Source organism: Pollachius pollachius (assembly GCF_949987615.1).
Source record: "Pollachius pollachius genome assembly, chromosome: 6".
NCBI classification, from domain to species: domain Eukaryota; kingdom Metazoa; phylum Chordata; class Actinopteri; order Gadiformes; family Gadidae; genus Pollachius; species Pollachius pollachius.
This window is the reverse complement of record NC_136939.1, coordinates 2,738,459-2,749,755: the sequence shown is the minus strand read 5'-3', so window position 1 is coordinate 2,749,755 and position 11,297 is coordinate 2,738,459. Positions and strand designations below refer to the sequence as shown.

Here is an 11,297-nt window from a genome sequence, read left to right as displayed (position 1 = left end):
CTTCCCCTCACCTCAGAAGGCGGGCTGAGGGGCGGGGTCTGACTCCCCCCAGAGGGACCTCCCTGGGACCACGCCCCAGAGGAGGGCTCTGCTCTGAGCTGCTCAGCAGCAACTGCAGGAGGTGGTCTGCTCCCCGCTGACGGTCCACTCCCAGAGCTCTGAGCAGACTCCAGGGAGCCTCTACTGCAGGGGGGAGACTGTAAACCCAGCCTGGTCCTTTATCATTAAGGAGCAGATGCTTCATACAATTCACCCATCCGTTAGTTAACTGGCTGTTGTCTTGCTGTTTGCCATTCTTTTATTTAGCCAACGATGACTCCATTTTGTTTCTTCCAGTACCGGAACATCTCAAGATAGCCTCTAGGGGTCAGGGTGTTCAGCTCGAAGCCAAATGGTTCTGGGTTCGATCCCCAATGTCCTCATTCTAACCTGTAGGTGTTGTTGAGCTGGACGAGCCCTAATCCCTACAGGACAGACTCTAATGCGTCTGGCAGGTGTAGCTCCCAGTTCCAAGATGATGTCACCAGCTGCTATCCACACTCCAGCCTCCAGTCCCTCTGGTGGTGGTTGACGCGGTTGTTTCAGACGAGGCCGTTTCAGCAGATCTCCCAGCTTGCTGACACACTCGGAATGGCTGTTTGCAGCGTTAACATCTGCCAACCCCTTTAGATCCAGGTCTATCTAGAGCAGCTGTGAGAAACGTTGTCATGCACGCCAAGCCCCGAGTCGGTGACAAACACCATTACTGTGGTCCTGAATCCAAGGCTTAATAAGGATCATCTTGTCTCATCTCAGACCTTCTAGGAAACGTCCAGGCCAGGGGGGGGGGGGGGGCGGCTGGTCCTTCACACACGTCCTCCGCTCTGCTGGTTACCACGGTGACCGAGGCTGGAGGGCCGTGGCAGGTGGTCCCCTCCCCCTCAGAGGATAATCGTATGGGATCACAGCATCCAGAGATGATCCCCTCGTTCTTCAGCTGGACTGGAGTGGGAGGCCCCTGGGGCCACAGAATGAAACCCAGACAACGCAGAGCCTCATTACTCTGATGGCTTCACTGCTCTGCCCCAGCAGTCATCCAGAGAGACTTACAGAGTCGTCGGATCCTTAAGGAGCAGGTAGGGGTCAGACAGTACAGAGACAGGTCATTAAGGAGCAGGTAGGGCTTAGACAGTACAGAGACAGGTCATTAAGGAGCAGGTAGGGGTCAGACAGTAGAGACAGGTCATTAAGGAGCAGGTAGGGGTCAGACAGTAGAGACAGGTCATTAAGGAGCAGGTAGGGGTCAGACAGTACAGAGACAGGTCATTAAGGAGCAGGTAGGGGTCAGACAGTAGAGGGACAGGTCATTAAGGAGCAGGTAGGGGTCAGACAGTACAGAGACAGGTCATTAAGGAGCAGGTAGGGGTCTGACAGTACAGAGACAGGTCATTAAGGAGCAGGTAGGGGTTAGACAGTACAGAGACAGGTCATTAAGGAGCAGGTAGGGGTGAGACAGGTCATTAAGGAGCAGGTAGGGGTGAGACAGGTCATTAGGGAGTAGGTAGGGGTTAGACAGTACAGAGACAGGTCTTTAATGACCTGGGATGCCTACAGGTGGACTGTGAAGGGATCAAACCCAGAACCTCCTGTCTGCGAGTCAAACACCCTAACCACTAGACTATCCTGATATAAAACTCCTGAGCAATGAGTAGTTCAGGATTTCTTTTTAAGCACACTCGATGTAAAATGGAATGCAGTTAACTGTTAAAACATTGCAATGCTGCCCGCTATTTAACAATGGAAACTGTGAGAGTACTCTCAATTTCAGACATTATTTATTTTTAGACAGCAGGAATTCTCATAACTGTTATTCAAAATTTTCCCTGAAACGAGACGCTGGTCTCTGGACACTTGGCACCCCCGCCTCCATTTACCGGCAGATTGCTGTTCCCTGTTCACGGGCATCAGGACAGGGCTGTGATTAACTGACTGCAGCCTGAAGCTTGGAGCAGTTTGTCACGCTCCGTCAGAGACCTGTCTCTCTGTTTCAGCAAGATGAAAGGTAAACATTCCTCACTTCGGCAATCATCACTACGCTTTGAAGTAATTTTGTATTTCAGTGATTAATTTACTAATAATGTCAAAATATTCCCAAAGTGTTTGTGTGTGTGTGTTTCTGTATGTGTGTGTGTGTGTATACGTGTGTGTGTGTGTGTGTCTGTATATGGGTCTGTGTGTTTGTGTGTGTATGTATGCTTGTGTGTTTATGTGTGTGTCTGTATACGTGTGTTTGTGTGTGTATATGTATGTGTGTGTATATGTATGTCTTTGTGTGCATGTGTGTATTTGTGTGTGTGTTTGTGTACGTGTGTGTCTGTTTATGTGTGTGTGTGTGTGTGTATACGTGTGTGTCTGTGTGTATGTATACGTGTGTCTGTGTCTGTACTTGTGTGTGTGCGTGTGTATACGTGTGTGTGTGTGTATGTATGTATGTATGTATTTATGTATGTACAGTATGTATGTATGTACATACGTGTGTGTGTGTGTGTGTGTGTGTGTGTGTGTGTGTATGTATGTATGTATGTGTGTGTGTGTGTGTGTGTGTGTGTGTGTGTGTGTGTGTGTGTGTGTGTGTGTGTGTGTGTGTATGTATGTACAGTATGTATGTATGTACATGTGTGTGTGTGTGTGTGTGTGTGTGTGTGTGTGCTCTCTCTGTTTGCCTCGGCTGAGCACCTGAGGGTTTCTCCCCGGTGGCCCCGGGTCCCGGGCGGTATCCGGGGAAGATCTCCACACCTTCCACATCTCCTCCCCCGCCTCGGCTCAGCCAATCAGAGGAGGCCCTGGTCCCTATGCAGGAGCAGCCCGGATCACTTAGGAGGCCCGGCAGTCGAGCTCATCCGGGCTGGGAGACGGAACCGGAGGAGGGCTCTTCTGTACCGCCATCTCGGCACCTTTATCCACCTCCACCTCCACCTCCTTCTACCCTTTGAACCTCTGTTCCAACCTCTGGCTCCATCGCTACCCTCCATTCCTCCATCGCTACCCTCTACACTCCATCTACCTTTTGTACCTCAATCTGATCCTCGGCTCTCCATCCCTCCACCCCTACCTCCACCGGTGTCTACCTCTCCCTTCATCCCTGCTGCCATGGGCCGGGCGTGGGGCCGGGCGGGCCGGCTCTCTGGGAGGTCTTTGTTGGATTAAAGGAGCAGGTCGAGGGAAGCAGGTGAGCCGCAAATCTCTCTCCTTATCTTTCGTTTACATAGCCTGCCTCTGATCGTTGTCTGCTGTGAAGCGCTTTACCTCTCAGCCCGGCACGGCATGAGCGGCAGGAATCACCGTTCACCAAGTTTAATACTCATAAGATGACCTGATTGGAATTGAATTGAATCAAATCAATCATCAATCACATGATAACAACATAATTGTAAACTCCATTTGTTGATAATCATGCATAGAAAAAAGTGTGCAACATATAAACTTTACAATAAAGAATACGTATTTTGCGTCATCATTTTTAGTTTTAGTTTTAAACGACAACCTACCATGTTTAAGTAACTTTCATTGACTCCCTATGTGACTCAGAGCAGTCTCCTATCTGGGGGATGGTGTGATTGGGCTGCTTTGATACGTGATGGGTGCTTGTCTTTAGCTCCAGTAAATGACATAATAAGCCTGCATATTTGTTTAGCGTAGCGACTAGCCGTCACACGCACTCACTGCCTTCCCTCGACTGGCCGGTTACCGTAGTGACGGCGGTCCTCGGAGAAGGCCCTGATTGGCTCTCGGCGCGCGCTGGTTCGTGGCAGGCGGTTAGTGTGTTTTCCTTAATGACACGCCAATTAGCCACACGATGATAACAGTTGTCTAAACACATCCTCATCTGTCTGAGGATCACGTCTCCCACCGGCTCCTGACAGAGAGCGCATCTTCTCCAGCTGATTCAGTGTTAGGAGTGAATCAATGTTAACTGTTTATATTGAATACTTATTGTTCAAGCTTTGGTCCAGAGAGGCTCAAGAGTGATGCTGAAAAGGGTTGAGGTACAGAATCTGAGGATGTTCTAAAGATGCTGTATTTCTATAATAAGTCTCCATGTTGACTTTATGATTCCTAAAAACATGCTCAACAAGGTTCCCCAGGTCCAACTCTCATTGGACGGTTTGACAGTGACTCATAGCGGTCTCCGTAGCAACGTGACGGACCCCATGAGGGAGCTAGGCCCTTCTAGACCAGTCTGGTCCCCCGGCTGTAAGACATATTACTGAGCTGACACCGCAAACAACCAGCCTGCTTTACATCCTGAACTTATAATATTGAGCTAATAACGCAAACAATCAAGCCTGCGTTACATCCTGCACTCATAATACTGGGCTAACACAGCAAACAACCAGCCTGCATTATATCCTGCACTGTTAATACTATATACGGTAAACAGCGTCTATCAATGATGCTGGGCCACATTGCAACACATTGGGAGAGTGGCTGTCTCAGCTTTCTGTAAATGAACAAGGCCATACCAGTATTCCCAAAGACTTTCTCTTCCTCCTTTGAATGACATTATGGGGCATTGAGGACAGGCAGTAGTCAACACTTAACAAATGTACTGGAAGGAATCAGTACCCCAGTAAATCGGTAGGGATTCTGTGCAGATCCAAGTGTTTAGGAGGGTCAGAGTCTTGAGGTCAGTTGGTTCCAGAAGAAAGGTTCTGGGTTCAATCCCCGATGTCAGCAGCCTAACCTGTAGGCATCCCTGAGCAAAAGATATCCCATAACCCCTACCTGCTCATGAAGTCTCTCCAAACCGTCCCATAAAAGACTGATAGGGTGAACAGTATTAAAATGAGGGCAACGCCGGAGTTGGCTCCTGGCACCGCACGTCTCCCGCTCCTAGCACGCTAGGATAGGTCAAAGCAGGTTGCTCACCCTGGGGATGTATAAAGAGCTTCTCTAACCTGAAGCCATCTTCTCTTCCAGGAGAGGTGAAGATGACGGGCCAGGCTGCGGGGGAGGACATCTCCCCCCACCACCTCTCAGTGAAGACCACCCTGGAGGAGGAGCCGGGGAGGGACGACAGGCCCCTCAGCAGGTCAGAGATCACGTGCTCTGCTGGGTTCTCTTAGGTGTTCAGAATACTGGATGAGCAAGATGGGTTTCTCTGAAGTTGCGGGGGCCGGGTGATGTAGGTGGACTCCCAGCAGAAAGGTTCTCGATTCGTTTACTCGATTCGACGGTCAACAGGCTACCTGTATGCATCCTTGAACAAATGGCCCCTAACCCCTACCTGCTCCTAAATGACCTGTCTCTGTGCTGTCCAACCCCTACCTGCTCCTTAATGACCTGTCTCTGTGCTGTCTAACCCCTACCTGCTCCTTAATGACCTGTCTCTGTGCTGTCCAACCCCTACCTGCTCCTTAATGACCTGTCTCTGTGCTGTCCAACCCCTACCTGCTCCTTAATGACCTGTCTCTGTACTGTCTAACCCCTACCTGCTCCTAAATTACCTGTCTCTGTGCTGTCTAACCCCTACCTGCTCCTTAATGACCTGTCTCTGTGCTGTCCAACCCCTACCTGCTCCTTAATGACCTGTCTCTGTGCTGTCCAACCCCTACCTGCTCCTTAATGACATGTCTCTGTACTGTCTAACCCCTACCTGCTCCTTAATGACCTGTCTCTGTGCTGTCCAACCCCTACCTGCTCATTAATGACCTGTCTCTGTGCTGTCCAACCCCTACCTGCTCCTTAATGACCTGTCTCTGTACTTTCCACCCCTCTGCTGTAAGGCCAGATTATACCTTTGCATTGAATAGCTATCTTAGGCCTCTCTGGGCTACACCAGGGACACAGCGGCGTAAGCTACAGGCACCAAATGGTAGAACTACACGGCAAGGCGGCTTCGTCTTCCCTGCTACATTCATCGGTTCATTTATTACAGGTTACGTTAGAAAGATAAGTAGGTGCCACTGAACTGTATCAGGATCCCGGACGCATAACCATGACCACACTTCTTTGGTTTGTAGCGTTGCACGCACATTTGACGCAGAAGTTCAACCCCAAGTCTCCCAGATGGGACTCATGTTGACTCCTGGTGTTCCTCCTTCCAGGGTGTCCTCGGTGGGTGACGACACCTCCTCGGAGCTCGAGAGGGTCGCTGACATCGAACCAAGCCCCTCCTTCAGGCGAGTCGGAGCCCTATCGAGGTAAGGATCAATCACAACCTTAGGCCGGGGTAAACGGCAACGCGTCGTTGCACATTTGCACCAATGAGTAGGTCTCTGGGTATTGTGGCCAATTACCTAAATCGATTCGATTTCGATTCATAAGGTTCTGAATCGATTGATCACGATTCGATTCGATTCAATCTGCTCTTAAATAATGAAAATGGCTCAACTGTGTTACAAAATACAAATGTACTTTATTTTTTCTCTTCATCTTAAACAACAGGTTTTAAGCGCAAAGTTGTAAATTGGACGGTTTAAACCTGAGCTGTAAAAAAAACTGTCTCAAGTCTCAAAAGTGCAATTTTGAAATTAGAAAGGAATTGTGAAAAAAAGTGAAAGTGTACTTGAACTACAACATTCCATTACTGAAATTGCATTAAGGCATTGTTTATTAAAGTGCAAAAATAATAATAATGGTAACAAAACAAAAAAACAAACAAAACAAAAAAATCGATCTTATGCCTTATGAATCGATATTGCAAAATTTTAATGAAATCGATCCAAAAATCGATTAAATCGATTTTTTTACCCAGCCCTACCAATGAGGGCGAAGGTGCTCCTGGGAAATGTAGTCTTTGTTCTGTGAAGAACTCTGGTGGGTGTCTGTCCTCCCCAGGTTAGTGACTCTGGTGGGTGTCTGTCGTCCCCAGGTTAGTGACTCTGGTGGGTGTCTGTCGTCCCCAGGTTAGTGACTCTGGTGGGTGTCTGTCGTCCCCAGGTTAGTGACTCTGGTGGGTGTCTGTCGTCCCCAGGTTAGTGACTCTGGTGGGTGTCTGTCGTCCCCAGGTTAGTGACTCTGGTGGGTGTCTGTCGTCCCCAGGTTAGTGACTCTGGTGGGTGTCTGTCGTCCCCAGGTTAGTGACTCTGGTGGGTGTCTGTCGTCCCCAGGTTAGTGACTCTGGTGGGTGTCTGTCGTCCCCAGGTTAGTGACTCTGGTGGGTGTCTGTCGTCCCCAGGTTAGTGACTCTGGTGGGTGTCTGTCCTCCCCAGGTTAGTGACTCTGGTGGGTGTCTGTCGTCCCCAGGTTAGTGACTCTGGTGGGTGTCTGTCGTCCCCAGGTTAGTGACTCTGGTGGTGACGCTGAGGGAGTGGGCTCACAAGAGTCTGAAGGAGGAGGAGGAGCGACCAGATTCCTTCCTGGAGCGCTTCCGGGGCCCAGAGGTCCGAGTGGCGGCCAGCCCCAACCCCCAAACGGACGCCAACGGGAAGGCAGAGACAAAGAAGAAACCGAGGTAGGTCGGTCGGTTCATCTGCCTACCGCCTGACATTCTGAGTTGGTGTACTTCTGTTGGACTGTCCGTCTGCCTGTCCATCTGCCTTCCATTTGTCTGCCTTCCTCTATGTTTGCTGAAGGAATGCTAAACCATGACCATGTCTGGTTTGCAGTCACTCAGTAATGTATTCATGAACCTCCCGTCTGTTTAACAGCAACGTCCTCATCATCTGCATTAACTATCCTGCTCATCCCGGTCACACTTCATGCCAGTTTAATCGATATAATTAATTGTCTTCCTCAACCCTCCAGGAAGACATGGGCCGACATGGTGGTGTCTCCCTCTGATGACAGCTACTACCGCTGGCTGTTTGTGATCGCTGCTGCCGTGCTCTACAACTGGGTCCTTGTCGTGGCGAGGTAACAAATGGAAGAGATATTCTTAAGCTGTGAATCTATGAGTGTAATACGCTAGCCGTTGTTGTAATGCTCAAGTCTGTTGGGTTCATGATCCATTCCCAGGGCCTGTTTCGACAAGCTGCAGCTGGAGATGTACATATGCTGGCTGGTGTTGGACTACATCTCAGACCTGGTGTATCTCATGGACACATGTGTACGACTTCGCACAGGTAGATCAAGATCAAAGCATGTTTAGAGGAAGGGTCCCCCCTCTGGCTTTGGGGCTTTAAGGGGTCGGTGAAGCTTTGATACAGTTGCTGTTACTGAGGGTAATACAAACAACTGTACCCAGTTGGACCCAAAATTACATCACTTCACTATTACGAAATGATGAGAAGTGCCGAACACGATGCCATGTACTTCCTTCTATCCTTCCTTACAAGGGTTCCTGGAGCAGGGGCTGCTGGTAAAGGACACGGCCAAGCTGAGAAAGAACTACGGCCGCACATTCCAGTTCAAGCTGGACGTGCTGTCTATCCTGCCCACAGACCTTGGCTACATTGCCACGGGGATACACACCCCGCAGCTCCGCTTCAACCGTCTGCTGCGCTTCCCGCGCATGTTTGAGTTCTTCGACCGAACCGAGACCCGCACCAACTACCCAAACATCTTCCGCATCTGCAACCTGGTGCTCTACATCCTCATCATCATCCACTGGAACGCCTGCATCTACTTCGCCATCTCCAAGTCCCTGGGGTTCGGCTCCGACACCTGGGTGTACCCCGACATGTCCGACCCGGTGTACGGTGCCCTGACGCGGTGTTACGTCTACTGCCTGTACTGGTCCACCCTGACCCTAACCACCATCGGGGAGATGCCGGCGCCCGTGCGAGATGAGGAGTACCTGTTCGTGGTCTTCGACTTCCTTGTTGGGGTGCTGATCTTCGCCACGATCGTGGGAAACGTGGGCTCCATGATCGCAAACATGAATGCCACGCGTGCCGAGTTTCAGGCCCGCATTGATGCCATCAAACACTACATGCACTTCCGCAGAGTGAGCAAAGAACTGGAGGGCCGTGTCATCAAGTGGTTTGACTACCTTTGGACAAATAAGAAGGCGGTTGACGAACAGGAAGTGCTTAAGAACTTGCCCAACAAACTGAGGGCGGAGATCGCCATCAACGTGCACCTGCTGACCCTGAAAAAGGTGCGGATCTTTCAAGACTGTGAGGCAGGACTGTTGGTCGAGCTGGTGCTGAAGCTCCGGCCCCAGGTCTACAGTCCCGGAGACTACATCTGCCGCAAGGGTGACATCGGTAAGGAGATGTACATCATCAAGGAGGGGAAGCTTGGCGTGGTGGCAGACGACGGCGTTACACAGTACGCCCTGCTCACCGCCGGCAGCTGCTTCGGCGAGATCAGCATCCTGAACATCAAGGGCAGCAAGATGGGGAACCGACGCACAGCGAACATCCGCAGCATCGGCTACTCCGACCTCTTCTGCCTCAACAAGGAAGACCTGATGGAGGCGGTGACGGAGTACCCGGACGCCAAGAAGGTGCTGGAGGAGCGTGGTCGCGAGATCCTCATGAAGGAGGGTCTTCTGGACGAAGACGCGGACGGAACGGGAGGGCTGGGCAAGGAGGAGACGGAGGAGAAGGTGGAGCGGCTGGAGTCGTCTCTGGACATGCTGCAGACGCGCTTCTCCCGGCTGCTCAACGAGTACTCGGTGACGCAGCAGCGGCTGAAGCAGCGCATCACCGTTCTGGAGAGCCAGCTGAACCAAGCGGCCGACGGCGACTTAGCCATGCTAGAAGAGGAAGCGGCCCTGGAAACGGACCGCCTGCTGGCGGCCCGTGGCTCAGCGGCCTCTGCACACGGTAATCATATGCAAACCAAGGCCAGTGCCTAGAGGGAAACCATAGCGATGAGGTCACATTAACTTTGAAGCCTGGAATCAGCCTAACGAGAACACCTAGCGTGAGAGTGTTCTTCCTCATTGCCTTGATAAGATCATCTTTCACAATGAAATTGATGCCGATGAGTAGATTGCCTTACAACATTATGAGACATTATGAAGCTGCCATTGTTCTGATGCCGTGCCATGGGGAAGCGAGGGCGTTGGGAGGCTAGGATACAGGAGTCAGGTCGAGAGGCTAGGATACAGGGGGTCAGGTTGACAGGCTAGGATACATGGGGTCAGGTTGAGGAGCTAGGATACAGGGGTCAGGTTGACAGGCTAGGATACAGGGGTCAGGTTGAGGAGCTAGGATACAGAGGGTCAGGTTGAGAGGCTAGGATACAGGGGGTCAGGTTGACAGGCTAGGATACAGGGGGTCAGGTTGAGGATACAGGAGGTCAGGTTGAGTGGCTAGGATACAGGAGTCAGGTCGAGAGGCTAGGATACAGGGGGTCAGGTTGAGGAGCTAGGATACAGGGGTCAGGTTGAGGAGCTAAGATACAGGGGGTCAGGTTGAGAGGCTAGGATACAGTGGGTCAGGTTGAGAGGCTAGGATACAGGGGTTCAGGTTGAGGAGCTAGGATACAGGGGTCAGGTTGACAGGCTAGGATACAGGGGTCAGGTTGAGGAGCTAGGATACAGGGGGTCAGGTTGACAGGCTAGGATACAGGGGGTCAGGTTGAGGAGCTAGGATACAGGGGTCAGGTTGACAGGCTAGGATACATGGGGTCAGGTTGAGGAGCTAGGATACAGGAGTCAGGTTGACAGGCTAGGATAGTACCAGGTTTAAACCCTGGGTACCTGGAATACACCCTGGGTACCAGGACCATATCTCGTTGTCCAGGACAACCCGCTGTTCCACTTCCCTACTACCCCAGGGAGAGCTCTCCTCCGAGGGATCACAGGGATGAGCGCTGCCTGCAGAACCGCCACACTTATTACCCAGCTTCTCTAACTAAGGAAATCCTTTAAATAATAAAATACTTCTCTGAACAAGACAGCTAAACACTTTTGATATATAAACACATATTTTGCGATGAATTGTAGCTTTTGTAATGAAATTATACATTTTCTTCTGCATAAAACTATTTCAAGAAATAAAATGCACTTTACAATATGCAATTTGCCCCTTGTTATTTTGGCCATGAGAATGTACTGCCGACATAGATGGACTGATGTGGGACACTATATATTCTACAAGATGGTTAAATCGTATAACTTTGTGTAAGAAATATAGTCAAGAGTTGTTACCGTTCTTCAGTTTCTACCAATCAGGCAAACAAACGTGGTATCCAAAACCAGCCAGTAGGTGGCAGCAGCGACCCCTGCAACACAAACGTTGAGCGTGTTCCCTGTTTTGAAACAAACCACATTGAAGACCTAAAACATGGCTCCTTAAATAGGTCTTATCTAGATCTAAACGGTTAACCAGAAGTGTGGTCTTAATGCGGTCTAAACCAGAGCTGTGGTCTTAACTAGGTCCTAACAAGCTCTGTGGTCTGAACTAGCCTGGGGAAGCACA

At 50.5% G+C, this 11,297-nt stretch overlaps 1 protein-coding gene across 1 annotated transcript; it reads left to right on the top strand.

Annotated features, from left to right (window-relative positions):
* The first annotated feature begins 2,792 nt into the window (after nucleotides 1-2,792).
* LOC307077198 (cyclic nucleotide-gated cation channel-like) lies at nucleotides 2,793-10,805 on the top strand. The gene is made up of 7 exons (XM_079738529.1): nucleotides 2,793-3,208; nucleotides 4,960-5,071; nucleotides 6,087-6,182; nucleotides 7,262-7,435; nucleotides 7,729-7,836; nucleotides 7,939-8,045; nucleotides 8,259-10,805. Exons 2-7 carry the CDS (start codon nucleotides 4,971-4,973, stop codon nucleotides 9,725-9,727), a joined length of 2,055 nt encoding a protein of 684 aa, XP_079594655.1. The 5' UTR covers nucleotides 2,793-3,208; nucleotides 4,960-4,970; the 3' UTR covers nucleotides 9,728-10,805.
* The last annotated feature ends 492 nt before the right edge of the window (nucleotides 10,806-11,297 follow it).

Excerpts from the sequence above, each read along its gene's own strand:
- LOC307077198 (XM_079738529.1), top strand. The coding sequence starts at position 4,971 with ATGACGGGCCAGGCTGCGGGGGAGGACATCTCCCCCCACCACCTCTCA. Across the intron at positions 6,183-7,261 it reads CGAGTCGGAGCCCTATCGAG|GTTAGTGACTCTGGTGGTGA; the intron begins GTAAGGATCAAT and ends TGTCGTCCCCAG. Across the intron at positions 8,046-8,258 it reads ATGTGTACGACTTCGCACAG|GGTTCCTGGAGCAGGGGCTG; the intron begins GTAGATCAAGAT and ends CTTCCTTACAAG.